Raw genomic sequence first — 13,430 nt, 5'->3', positions numbered from 1 at the left:
CCGCCCGTGACGGCCGGAGGGCGGGACTTCCGGAGACGCCCAGTCCAATAAGCACCCGCCGGCCCTCTGCCCAGGCGGCCGCCCCCCGCCCCCTCGGCGCCCCGCTCCCGCCCCCGGCTTCGCCTCCCGCTGCCGCCGCCGCAGCCGCCGCCGCCGCCGCCGCTGCCGCCGCCGCCGCCGCCGCTTCCTGCGGCCTGGGCCTCCCGCCGCCAGCATGCCGCATGCCTTCAAACCCGGGGACTTGGTGTTCGCCAAGATGAAGGGCTACCCGCACTGGCCGGCCCGGGTGAGGCCGCGCGGGAGATGGGCCAGGCAGGGGGGGTGGGGCAGAAGGGGCGCCGGGCGTGAGGGACCCGCGCAGCTGGGGTCCGGGGGGGCCCCCGGGCTTGAGGGACCCGCGCAACGGGGTCTGGGGGCCTCCGGGCCTGGGGGAGCCCGCGCCGGGCGTCTGGGGGTCCCCGTGCCTGAGGGAATCTGCGCCGGGGGTCTGGGCGTCCCGGGGCCTGAAGGAAACCGCGCCGAGGTGGGGGTGGGGGGTCTCGGGGCCTGAGGGACCCGCGCCGGGGTGGGGGGAGTCCCGGCGCCTGTGGGGACCCGCGCCGGGGTGGGGGGTCTCGGGGCCTGAGGGACCCGCGCCGGGGTAGGGGGAGTCCCGGGGCCTGAGGGACCCGCGCCGGGGTGGGTGTGGGGGGTCCCGGGGCCTGAGGGGACCCGCGCCGGGGTGGGTGTGGGGGGGTCTCGGGGCCTGAGGGGACTCGCGCCGGGGTGGGGGTTCCCGGGGCCTGAGGGGACCCGCGCCGGGGTGGGGGGTCCCGGGGCCTGAGGGTCCCGCGCCGGGGTGGGTGTGGGGGGGTCTCGGGGCCTGAGGGGACCCGCGCCGGGGTGGGGGTTCCCGGGGCCTGAGGGGACCCGCGCCGGGGTGGGGGGTCCCGGGGCCTGAGGGTCCCGCGCCGGGGTGGGTGTGGGGGGGTCTCGGGGCCTGAGGGGACCCGCGCCGGGGTGGGGGGTCCCGGGGCCTGAGGGTCCCGCGCCGGGGTGGGTGTGGGGGGGTCTCGGGGCCTGAGGGGACCCGCGCCGGGGTGGGGGGTCCCGGGGCCTGAGGGTCCCGCGCCGGGGTGGGTGTGGGGGGGTCTCGGGGCCTGAGGGGACCCGCGCCGGGGTGGGGGGTCCCGGGGCCTGAGGGTCCCGCGCCGGGGTGGGTGTGGGGGGGTCTCGGGGCCTGAGGGGACCCGCGCCGGGGTGGGGGTTCCCGGGGCCTGAGGGGACCCGCGCCGGGGTGGGGGGTCCCGGGGCCTGAGGGTCCCGCGCCGGGGTGGGGGGAGTCCCGGCGCCTGTGGGGACCCGCGCCGGGGTGGGTGTGGGGGGTCCCGGGGCCTGAGGGGACGCGCGCCGGGGTGGGTGTGGGGGGTCCCGGGGCCTGAGGGGACGCGCGCCGGGGTGGGTGTGGGGGGTCCCGGGGCCTGAGGGACCCGCGCCGGGGTGGAGGGTCTCGGGGTCTGAGGGACCCGCGCCGGGGTAGGGGAAGTCCCGGGGCCTGAGGGTCCCGCGCCGGGGTGGGGGGAGTCCCGGCGCCTGTGGGGACCCGCGCCGGGGTGGGTGTGGGGGGTCCTGGGGCCTGAGGGAATCCGCGCCAGGGTGGGGGTGGGGGTCCCGGGGCCTGGAGGACCCGCGCTGGGGTGGGGGTGTCCCGGGGCCTGAGGGAAACTGTGCCGGGATGGGGGGTACTGAGGGACCCGCGCCGGGGTGGGGGGGTCCCAGGGCCTGAGGGAAACTGCGCTGGGGTGGGAGGGTCCTGGGGCCTGAGGGAAACCGTGCTGGGCTGGGGGTGTCCCGGGGCCTGAGGGAAACCCCGCTGGGGGTCTGGGGTTTTAGGGGTCCCCATGCCAGAGGAAGCCCGTGCAGGGAGTTTGGGGGTCCTGGAGCCTGAGGGAGCCTGCCCTGGGGATGTGGGGGCCATGGGGAGGCCCAGAGCCAAGGGAGGTGGGGTTTGAGGGACCTGGGGCCTGAGGGAGCAGGGTTCGAGTTTGAAAGAGTCGATGGTGTGAGGGGAGCTGAGGAACATGGGGTTTAAGCAGAGGAATCGCGCTGACGGGAGGGGGGTGCCTCAGACTGAGGACCTGGTTGGGAGCAGGCTAGGGACGAGGGCTGCAGTAAGGGAGAAGGGTTGAGGGTGAAGCCTGTGGGGGCTGAGGGAGGCCAGAGCTGGAAATGAGGCTGGGGGCTGTGTTCACAAGGTCACTGGGGCTGAGAGGACTCCTCTGATAATGTGCGCTGCCAGGGACCAGAGCTTGGAGCAAGACTCGCCTGCGGGACCCAGGGGGCTGGTGCCCTGTGAGGAGCTCCTCTCTGCTCCTGGGGTGGAGGAGGCTGGCTGGGGTGTGGAGTTAAGGGAGATCTTGGTGGCCCTCCATGATACTTAAATCAGATACCTTTTTGGGCTCAAACCCAAAGAGATCATCTGAGGGAAGGGGTTGAGTCCAGGGGTCTTTGGGGATTCCATGTAGGAGTTGCGATCCAGGGGACCCAGAAGGTCCAACGGGCGCAGGTCTGAAGGGCATCCTGAGCCTGGAATTCCCACAGTGGAAATTCAGGCACTATCCAGGGCAGGCTGATGTGGAGGAGGGACCTGGAGGTTGCCATCCCCAGGTCATAGGGATAAAGTCACCCCAGAACGTAGGTTGGTGGAATATGCATGATAGGACCGAAGGAATTTGGGGGTGGGGGGTGGAAGGCCCAGGCAGCAGCAGGGGGCATGGGAAGGCTGAGGCTGGAACTGAAGGAGCACAGCTCCAGGCTGTATTATGAGACCTTTGGAGGTTTCAGCCTCGCTCCCTGCTGGTTGGACCCTCCCTCCCTCTGGGTGGGAGTAAGCAGAAGGGCGTTAGGCAGAGCTGGGGGTCTGGGTCCAGAGAGGCTGCCACGGGCCAGGAAGGAGCCCAGGGATACTGACCAGATGTCCTGAGAACAGTAGGAGCTGGTGCCACCGCTAGGATGGCCGAGCCTCAGGCTCAGAGGCGGGTCCTTGGTGAGCCCAGAGCACTAGCCTGGCCTGGAGGGCGTGGCAGGCTAGTGCTCAGGGTGATGAAGTTTGGAGAAGCTTCTGTGCAGGAGTGGGGTGCTTGAGATGGATGGCGGAGGCCCAGGGATCAAGGACTTTGAAAAGTAGCCCAGAGAACTGAGGAAAGAAGTTGGGTGAGGGGGGAAGATTCCAGCAGCCCCCAGGCCTCGAAGAGGATGGGAAAGAATTAATGGGGACCAGAAAACTCACTTTAACGTGATTTGCTTGGGCTTATTTCCTTGGGGGACACTAGAGCCATGAAACTTTATAGGCACTTCCCTTCCTCCCAGAGTACCAGCTTCTCCCTCTCCTCTGTGCCCCTCCTGCCAGCTCTCTAAGCCCGGAACATTTCCAAGCACCTGATTGGAAGTGAAGGGGCTGCTAGCCTCCTGTGGGGAGGTGACTGACAGCTGCCGGGGCCCATGGGCCTGTAGGGAGAGGGTGGGACTTCCTGGATGCTCAGGGCCTGTCTCCTGCAGCCCACCCCCCACCCTCTGCATCCTTGGAGCTGCCAGCTGCAGCTTCTGGGAGACCGACCACCACCGATCGCCTCTTTGCGGGAGGGGTTCTGTGGGAGGGCCCTGGGAGTGTTTAGAAGCTGGGCTTGGCCCCACCTCCTGGCTGCTCAGGGGACCATATTTGGCTTTGCTCAGGTGAAGCACCTACCCTGGAGGCGGAGAACACTCTGGGGGGAGGGGACAGGTATGCACCGAGGGGGGTTTTCTAGAGAATGCAGATGCCTAACTGGAAGGTGATGTGTCCCCCTCAGTGGAAGGCTTCCTTCCTCCCAGCATGCTTTCCCCAAGTAACTTAGCTGATTTCTTGATTTCCTGGGCCAGTGGGTGAAGCTGTACCCCAGTCACCTCCTGACCTGCCTCTCACTACAGATCGATGACATCGCCGACGGTGCTGTGAAGCCCCCCCCTAACAAGTACCCCATCTTCTTCTTTGGTACACACGAAACGTAAGTGTCCCCAGGTGGGGCTTGATTTTCCCACCTGGTGCCTCCTGGGTGACCTGACTCACCTGGGACTGGCCCCATGGTGCCTTTCTCCAGAGCCTTCCTGGGACCCAAGGACCTGTTTCCTTACGACAAATGTAAAGATAAGTACGGGAAACCCAACAAGAGGAAAGGCTTCAATGAGGGACTGTGGGAGATCCAGAACAATCCCCACGCCAGCTACAGTGCTCCTCTGGTGAGTACTTGGGGATGGGGGACGGCTGGTGTGGTATCTGCCGAGTCCAAGTCATGCCAGGCACTTGTGCACCCTGGGCACCACAGGTGGTCTTAGCTTGCCTCATAGGAAAGGAGCAAGGGCTCATCCTCCCTTGGCACTGCTGACCATCAGCCATCGTTCTCTGTCAGGGTATCCTGGGACGTCCCAGGGACTGTAGGGTGAGTAGCATCCCTGGCATTCCCCACTCCATGCCAGTAGCATCTCCCTTCCCCCCAAGTCGTGACACCCAAACACGATGTTGCCAGAGTGCCCCTGGGTAGGGTGGAGGGCTGGAGGGCCGCCTCTGGTGAAACCCATTGCTGTATAGTAAGCTTGGATTTATAATAGTGTTATTATCGCTCTTAAGAAACCTTTTGTTTTCTCAGGGAAATAATTTTTTTTTTCTCAATAGCAGCCCTCTCTTTCCCTGCGAGATTTTAGGCTTGGGAGAAGGCTGTAGTTAATAGATGTAAGAGTTCTTGCTTAGGTGGGAAAAAAGTGCCAAGAACCACAGAGATGGCATCTCAGTGGTAGATTAGTGTCCAGAAATGTTCAGGGAAAGAAGGAATTGAGAAAAGTTGAAGTGAAATTCATGGAAAGCCTTGGAAGGCTGCAGAAGGGTTGCAGAGAGCTACCTCATTCTGGGCAATTTGGTTTGAGGTGCAGATGAGGGGAGGCTGGGCTGGGGTTCTCTGTTCTGCTTTTAGCCCCCCTTTTTTTGTTTGTTTGTTTGTTTTGCTTTTTTTCTGCGGGAGGCACAAGGATGCAGAGTAGTCTGGCTTCAGGCAGGGTGGGTGTCAGCTTGGCTGGGAGGCCAAGCAAATAGACTGCAGGGGGGCAGACGGCAGGGGGCAGAGCATCCTTCCTGGGGAAGGAAAGGGTCTGCTGTCTGGTCCATGGGGAAGGGACACAGGAGGCAGAGAGGGTCTGGTGTGTGTGTGAGCGGAGACCAAGGAGCTCTCTAGTGTCTTATCTTGCATGAGAACTTGGGGTCTCCAGCCTGTGCCTCTCCTGCGGCTCAGCCACCACTGATCCAGTAGGTGCTGCTGTATTGAGGGATCAGCAGTCCAAGGTGAGGCAGGCCCACTTCTTACCCCCTGGGAGCTTTACCAGAATTCTGGGTTTGTTTACCCTGTCTTTTGAGTGTTGAGAGTTTGGCACCCCCTTATCAGGGCCAGGCTCATGTTTAGTGGATGTTAGTGATGTTCTACTTTTAACTCTTTGGGTGGGTCTAGGGGAAGGAGGTTCCCCCTTTGGTGCCTGCTGCGCCTCCTGGCTTCGTGGGTGAATGGGTCAGAAGATCTTCAAGTGAGTTGGGTTCTATGTGATCCTTTTCTGGCCCCGGCTCAAGTACTGTTGGTTATGTCCTAACCTTATTGCTGCTGGTGAATCATCACACCATTTAATATTTATTACACGCCCACGGCTTACTAAGTGCTGTGTAGATGCCTGCCCTCGAGGAAATAAACTCAAAAATGGTTCAACCTTGACTTTAAACTGGCCCCACATAGACTCCCCGGGTTGAGAAGTAGCTGTTAAGTGTGAGAGCTTGTCTTGCTGTTGGCTGTCTGAGGAGCCTATGGTGCCAAACAGAACGTCTATTTAAGATGGCAGATTCTTAAATCTGCCATGGTATAGAGATTATTAAAAATAACTTACAAAGAAAGATATATTTTGGAGAACAATAAAGTTAAGAATTCTATGCTTTAGGGGCACCTGGTGGCTCAGTAGGTTAAGCATCTGCCTTCAGTTTGGGTCATGATCCCTGAGTCCTGGGATCAAGTCCGGAGTCGGGCTCCCTGCTCCTTCTGCCTCTTCCCCCTCCCCTGCTTGTGTACCCTTGCATGCGCTCTTTCTGTCTCTCTCTCTCTCTCTCAAATCAATCAACCAACCAATCTTAAAAAAAAAAAAATATAGATGCAGATTTGTGGGCCCTGCCTGTGGAAGCTTTGGTTTCAGGGGTCAGGCCTGGGACCCCTGATGTGTTCCATAACCATGCATCAGACTAAGTGTTTCTGACAGAGAGCCAGGTCGCAGGCACTTGCAGAAGAGGCACTATCCAGGTGCCTGAACAGTCTCTTTGTTCAGCCTTCAAGTTTCTCAATTATCTTTCCATCTGAATGGGAACACAGATTCTCGGTTCAAAATTGAAAAGATACAAAGGTGCATAAGAATAGTGGGAAGTTAGCCCTGCCTCCTGGTCACTCTGGTGCGATGTCCTGTCAAGATAGCCACTGCTCTTCATTTCTTGTATATCCTCCAAGGTTCTGTATTCATATCACACTCTCCACAGCTTTCTTTTCTAAAGTATAGAATTCTTTTTGTTGTTGTTAAGATTTTATTTATTTGAGAGAGATAACAAGAGAGAGCACAAGGAAGGGTGGTGGGGAGGGAGAAGCTCCCCACTGAGCAGGAAGGCCCAGTGTGGGTCCCAAGACCCTGGGACCATGACCTTAGCCAAAGGCAGATGCTTAACCAACTGAGCCACCAAGGTTCCCCTAAAGCATAGAATTCTTAACTTTATTGTTCTCCAAAATATATCTTTCTTTGTAAGTTATTTATTTTTAATAATCTCTATACCTATCATGGGGCTTAAACTCATGACCCCGAGTTAAGAGTTGTATGGTCCATCGACCAAGCTGTCCAGGCACCCCCAAAATATATGTCAATTATTGGTCTACATGCAGAGAACAGCCTCATTCTTTCCAACAGCCTTAACTCCGTTCTCCCCCCAAGAGAGGATGGCAAACCCGGTTCCCGCATCTCCTTGCCAAGGCGATGGAAAGTGGTATCTGAGTGTGGTTCCAATGTCATTGTCCTTTGGTCCACACAGTAATCCTGAGAGTGGCCTTTTCCATTTTCCAGATAAGCAAACTGGCCCAGAGTGACCCGGCTAGAATCTGAAACCTCTTAGACTTAGACCAGAGTTTTTCAATATTTGTGGCTGGATTGTTCTCAGGCAGAAGTGGGGAGGGGCCTCCTGGGCACTGTGGGGTATTTAGCAGCATCATTGGCCCTCACCCACTTGATGCTAAGAGCACCCCAGTTTTGGCAGCCCCATATGTCCCCAGGAATTGCCAAATGCCTCCAAGAGAACAAAAGTCATTTCTGGTTGAGAAACATTGACTTAGGGACGTCTGGGTGGCTCAGTGGTTGAGCATCTGCCTTTTTGGCTCAGATTGTGATCCCAGGGTCCTGGGATCGAATCCCATATTAGGTGCCCCACGGGGTGCCTGCTTCTCCCTCTGCCTATACCTCTCTCTGTTTCTCTCATGAATAAATAAATAATATCTTAAAAAAAAAAACATTGACTTAGGAGTGTAGAAATGGATGCTTGTCCCTTGATAGAGGAAGAGGGACAGATACCTGCCCGTTTCACGGTTCTCAAGCTGCTGAGAGTAAGCTGGAGCTAAAGCTCAGGCCTCCCATGTCCCAGGCTGGAGGAGGGCCCAGAGAATAACCTCCGCACTGTGGGTCTGGGGTTAAGGGCCCTGCTGTGTGAGCGCAGGGACCTGTGTTCAAGTTCCGGCTCTAGCACTTGCTTACCATGAGCCTAGAGGGTCCACCTCACCTCTTTGAGCCTCAGTCTCCTCATCTAAGAGAGGGTCATGGTGGTGTCAGCGTCTCACAGGGTTGCTGGGGGAGCCCCGTGAGCAAACACGCATCAGGCACCCAACAGGAACACAGTGCTGAGCAGGTGATGAGGTGCTAGTTGGGAGTGAGGCCAGGCTGAACATGTCCTTCCCTTTCCACCTGTCACCTTCCTGAGCCATTAAGGCAGTGAGAGAAATGAATGTTCACCTCATTCACCTGACCATTGGGTTGGGGATGCTTGGAGGTTGGCTGGCTCTTGGCGTTTGTCTCCTGGTTCCTCTCTGTACCCCATGCTTCTCTGTGTGGATCAGATTTCTTAAAACCTTTGCCAGCAGGTAGATCCCGTGGGCCGACCCCAGGAGATCCAGAGTTTCTGGCTTTAGCTACAGGCACAATGTAGGGCTGGTCACTTACCTTCCAGAGTCCTTTTTTCAAGTTGTGGTACAGGCCTGTTGGCCCCAGGCACCTGGCCAGATATGAGAGGCACAAGTTGGACCCCAGTTGGCTAGGAGTTTGGCAGAAGCAAGGAGGGGTTTAAATTAGCAGTAGCTGCGTCTGGTGGCCTGGGCTTAGAGGCCAACGCAGACCTGGCTGGCATCCCGCCTCTGTCACGTACTTGCTATGAACTTTCTTGCCACCTTTCCCTCATCTGCAAAATGAGGGTGACAATTCATACCTAGTACACACAGAGAGATAGTAAGCTTGGGGCAGGGGCTCACACTGAACTAACACCAGCTCTTACTGCCACAAAACTGACCCTTCTGCAGAAGAGCCTGGGGCCTCGGTCACTTAGCTTCCAAGCTGTTGTGCCACCCCTACTGTGGAAGACGGGTCACATCTCCCTTCCTCCTGCCTGGGCTGTCATGAAGAGAAACCGTGCCCTGGCAGGAGGTGTGATGGAAGTCCACCAGGAAAGTAGGATTATCCTTTCCCAGCGATTTAGGTTCGGGGCCTGACCTACACAGTATTACATTCTTCAATTTTAATTTTGTTATACAGATCAGGCCCTGTCATCACGCCACAGGGAAGACAAAAGGTGCTCAGTGCCAAGTGCGAGGTCTGGCCAACACCTGGCCTTTATTTTTCTCACCTGTTGACCCAACCATGTGAAGGCTGAGTAGGCTTATGTCCCCTCAGTCAGGGAAGGACTGGGGGCTTCCTACAAGTGATCATGGACAGGCTGGGTTCCCTCCCGCCCATTGCCTCTGGCCGCCCCCACCCTGGCACCCACATTTCCAGTCTTCTAATGCATTTCCACGTTATGTGCCTTGCCTTGTCCTCTGTCCAGCACTGGCAGGTTCCCTTCCCTCCTGGGCTCCTAGTGGCTCATGCTTCTGCTTCTCTTGCTTCTCAGTCCTGGTCTTGCCACATGCATCCCGTTGGTGTGGCTATGGTGGGTCTCACACGTGTTCTTGTTCCCTTCTTGGCCTCCCTGCTTTTTTCTTTTTTCTTGGCCAGCATGCATGCCCCACTCTGACCCATTGATCCCTGGCAGTGATTACACCAAGGGAATGTGACTTGTTGTTGAATTAGGGAAATTAACTATTTTAACCATTTTAAGCAAATACTGCAGTGCTTTTATACATTTATAGTGTTGTGCGATCATCCTTGCTATCTAATTCAGAACATTCCACCACCCCACAAGGAAGCCCCCTCCCCATTATCTGTCACCCCCATTTCTCCCCTTCTCTTATCCCCTCAGAACTTTTTTAAGTAGGCTCCATGCTGATGTGGGGCTTGAACTCATGACCCTAATACCAAGAGTGGCATACTCTACTGACTGAGCTGGCCTGGTGCCCTAGCCCTAAGAACTGATCAAATTCTGTGAATTTGCACATTCCACATATTTCCTATAAATGGACTCATATTTGGTCCTTTGCTCCTGGCTTCTTTCACTGAGCATGTTCTGGAGGTTCATCTGTGCTGTAGCCTGTATCAGAGCTTTATTCCTTTCTATGGCTGATTAGTGTTCTGTCCTATAGCCGTCCCATGTTGTGTTTCTCTATCCGTAGGGGGACATTTGGGTCATTTGCAGAGAATGCAGCTCTAAAAAAATCTCAATCTCTTTCATTAAAAAAAGAGAGAGAGAGAGAAATCAGTTATACAGTAAAGAAATACCATGAAATAACATGATCAGATTTTGCATTCAGGCTTGGCTGCAGTGGATGCCCCAAGATGTTGCAGCACCTCCTTGTGCCATGTTATAGCTGTGCATTTCCTTTTTTTAATATTGTTTTATTTTTATTTAATTTTATTTATTTATTTATTTATTTATTTATTTATTTATTTATTAGCTGTGCATTTCCTAGTCAGTCTCCCCATTAGCCCATGAGCTCCCCGAGGGCAGGGGTGTAGTCTGGCTCATGTCTAGGCCAGGTCTTCCGCACAGGGCCATATACATTCAGTGTTGCATGCTCTGGACGAAGGAGTGATGATGAAATATGACCGGGGCTCATCCGTTTTCCTCCCATGAACATCAGACATCCCAAACAAGTTCAGAAACTGGCCTGAGCAAGCCCTAGGGTCTGGCCGTCATTGTGCCATCTACCAGGTGCCCTAGATCCTCCATAACCCTGCATAAGCCCCAGCTCAGCCCGCCAACTTTTCTTCTGCCTACCCGCACAGTCCCAGGCAGCCCCGGTGGCTCAGCGGTTTAGCGCCGCCTTCAGCCCAGGGCGTGATCCTGGGGACTGGGGATCGAGTCCCACATCAGGCTCCCTGCATGGAGCCTGCTTCTCCCTCTGCCTGTGTCTCTGCCTCTCTCTCTCTCTTCTCTGTGTATTCTCATGAATAAATAAATAAAATATTTTTAAAAAAAAAGAAAAGAAAAGAAAAGAAAAGAAATTGCAGTCCCTGACAGGTCAAGCCTGGAGGTCCTGTGTTCATAATGATGAAAGTATTAGTAATAGAAAAAGCAAACTCTGGGATGGACCTCTGGCCAGTCTGGGTGGGCACTGACCTCGGTATGTCACATATCACTACTGCCTTATCTTGGCCACGGCCCTGTGAAGCCAAAATGGTGTCATCCCCATTGCCCAGATTGGGAACTGAGGCACCAAGAGGCCAAGTCACTGGCCTGGGATTTGATCTGTAATCCTAGCACCTACCACACTTGTCCATCTTGCCCTCCAGCCTTAGTTCTCTGGACTTTCTGGGCCTTGGAAAGTGAGGAGACCAGACCCTGACGTTTGAGACCCTTTTGTGGGTTTAGCCCTCTGGGTCACTGTCCTGGTTGGGAAATCCACCCCAGCCTGGTGGTGACTCATAGTCTGTGCTGCCCCCGGCCCCACCCCCAGCCGGTGAGTTCCTCTGACAGTGAGGCCCCTGAAGCTGACCCGGCAGGTGGGAGTGAGGACGACGAGGTCCGGGGAGTCATGGCTGTCACAGCTGTGACTGCCACAGCGGCCAGCGACAGGATGGAGAGTGACTCAGACTCAGACAAAAGCAGCGACAACAGTGGCCTGAAGCGGAAGGCAGCAGCCCTGAAGGTAGGGGCGGCCCTTGGGGGTGGGTAGGGGGTGGGGCGCTGCTTGGGCCCTTCCATCTCCCCCAACTCCCACCCTAGGCCTCTGGCAGCCTGTACTCCCCACCCTGCCTTTCTTGTTTTTGATATGCGGTTTCATTCCAATTTACTTTATTATTTATTTTTATTTATTATTCTTTTACATGTGTCATCTTATTAATCTTTAGAATATTGCTCAGTAGACATTACCATTTCCACTTTGTAGATTATCATCTCGGGAAGGGCTGTGTGCTTAGCGCAGTTCTCTGGTGTGCAGTTGAAATGCTTTCCTGTATTAACCCGACCTTTTACTCAACACTAGCCAGACTGAACAGATACTGGCAAAACTAGAATGCATGTGCTTGCTCTTGGCTTTTCCCTCCCAGGAGACTCCTAGTTGAAATTATCCCCTTAGTCTGAATATGCAAATAATTTTTCTGCATGTTTAACATACTTTTATTTTTTTAACACGCTTTTTAAAAATCGAGATATCATTCACATACCACAGCATTACCCTTTCAAGATACACAATTCACTGGTTGTTAGTACATTCACGGAGCTGTGTAACCACCACTGGCTAGTTCCAGAACATTCTGTCACTCCAGAAGAAACCCTGTCCTTATCAGCCATCACTCCCCACCCCTGTCCCAGCCCCCGTCCCCCGCAAACCTCCTTCCCATCCATGGATGAACCTGTTCTGGATGTGTCACACATGTGGACTCACACACCATGTGGCCTTCTGTGTCTGGTACCCTCCCTGAACATCATGGGGTCAGGGTCTGTCCCTGGGGCGCCGCTTATGGGCATCTTGCTCCTGTTCATGGCCAGTCACGTTTCCAGGTGTATGGTGGATACATTGTATCTGTTCATCAGTTGATGGACATCTGGGTTGTGTCTCCTTTGCTGTGAACATATCGCTGAGTATGTGTGTGTGTAGGTCTGTGGGGATGTGAGTGTTTGGTTCTCCTGGAAAGAGCCTCTTTCTTGCCTTGTCTGCCTTTTGCCTGCTTCTAATCATTCGATTATAGAATGGACTGACTAGGATCTAGCATCAACTTCTTTGGCAGAGTAATACTTTCCTCTTATTATTTACAAACATAACATTTGCTCTTGGTTCCAATTGTAATGATAAACCATGCTCATTATAAGTTGTAAGATGTAAAAAGTGTGGAGAAGCTAGTAGAAAATGCCCATCTTACGTGGGGGCCTTCCATGCCGAGGACCACAAGCACCCAGATGTATTTCTTCGCAATCCCTCATGTACTTCACACAGGGTATGGCTGCATAAAGCCCAGAATTGGTGATCGTACACACCCAGTGTGTTTTGCTGAGCATTTCTTTGTCGTTAAATATTAAGTCGTGGCCTTCAGCAGTTGAGACATAGTTTGTGACGTGGGTGATTTCTAACCAATATATTATTAAGACTCTTGGCTTTTTCCCCAGTTTTTATGATATAGTTGGCATCATTTTTTAAAGTTCTCTGTGATTTCTGTTTACAGTTGCTGGGGATGTTAAACAGGAGAGTGTAGGAAACAGCCCCCCATGCCACCCCTTAGAGGTAAACCCCTATTTGTAAGTCAGTACTTACTTAGATTTTTTTTGACCAACTTTGCATTAAACTGATCTAAGGTTTTGGGTTGAGTTTTTTTTTTTTTAAGATTTTATTCATGGGAGACAGAGAGGCTGAGACATTAGGCAGAGAGAGAAGCAGGCTCCCCACAGGGAGCCCGACCCGGACAAGATCCCAGGACCCTGGGATCACGACCTGAGCCGAAGGCAGGCACCAGATGTCCCAAACTGATCTAAGTTCTTGTTACAACACCTTTTAACCACACCAGGGAACATTTAAGAGACCTTTTCCCTGCCTTTTCCTGCTAGCCTCATGGCACTGGCACATCCACAGCTCTCCTTTCCCTGATCCATGAGGGGCGGTGGTTTTCCTGTGGGGCCGACTTTCTATGTTCTCTCTTTGGTTAGCATTAACTTGGTGTTTTTCTGTGGATCCACGTTCTGCTCTTCTCATCTATCCTCTGGATGACTCTTAAGACTTCCTTCATGG

At 54.9% G+C, this 13,430-nt stretch overlaps 1 protein-coding gene across 3 annotated transcripts in view; it reads left to right on the top strand.

Moving 5' to 3' along the window:
• Window positions 1-128: 128 nt before the first annotated feature.
• The window catches only part of HDGFL2 (HDGF like 2), a 23,065-nt gene continuing 9,763 nt past the window's right edge, over window positions 129-13,430 (top strand). Inside the window, exons 1-4 of one of the 3 annotated variants that reach the window (XM_072787749.1) lie at window positions 129-286; window positions 3,946-4,022; window positions 4,116-4,254; window positions 11,166-11,357. In XM_072787749.1, the coding sequence (XP_072643850.1) occupies window positions 215-286; window positions 3,946-4,022; window positions 4,116-4,254; window positions 11,166-11,357 (480 nt within the window). In that variant the 5' untranslated portion in view covers window positions 129-214. Of the gene's footprint in view, window positions 287-3,498; window positions 3,712-3,945; window positions 4,023-4,115; window positions 4,255-11,165; window positions 11,358-13,430 lie in introns of those variants that run through there. The other 2 variants (XM_072787748.1, XM_072787750.1) reach the window with 2 other exon arrangements.

Source organism: Canis lupus, chromosome 19, assembly GCF_048164855.1.
Source record: "Canis lupus baileyi chromosome 19, mCanLup2.hap1, whole genome shotgun sequence".
In the NCBI taxonomy this organism is placed as follows: Eukaryota; Metazoa; Chordata; class Mammalia; order Carnivora; family Canidae; genus Canis; species Canis lupus.
Note: the sequence above shows the minus strand (reverse complement) of the source record. Positions and strands in the feature narration are given on the sequence as shown.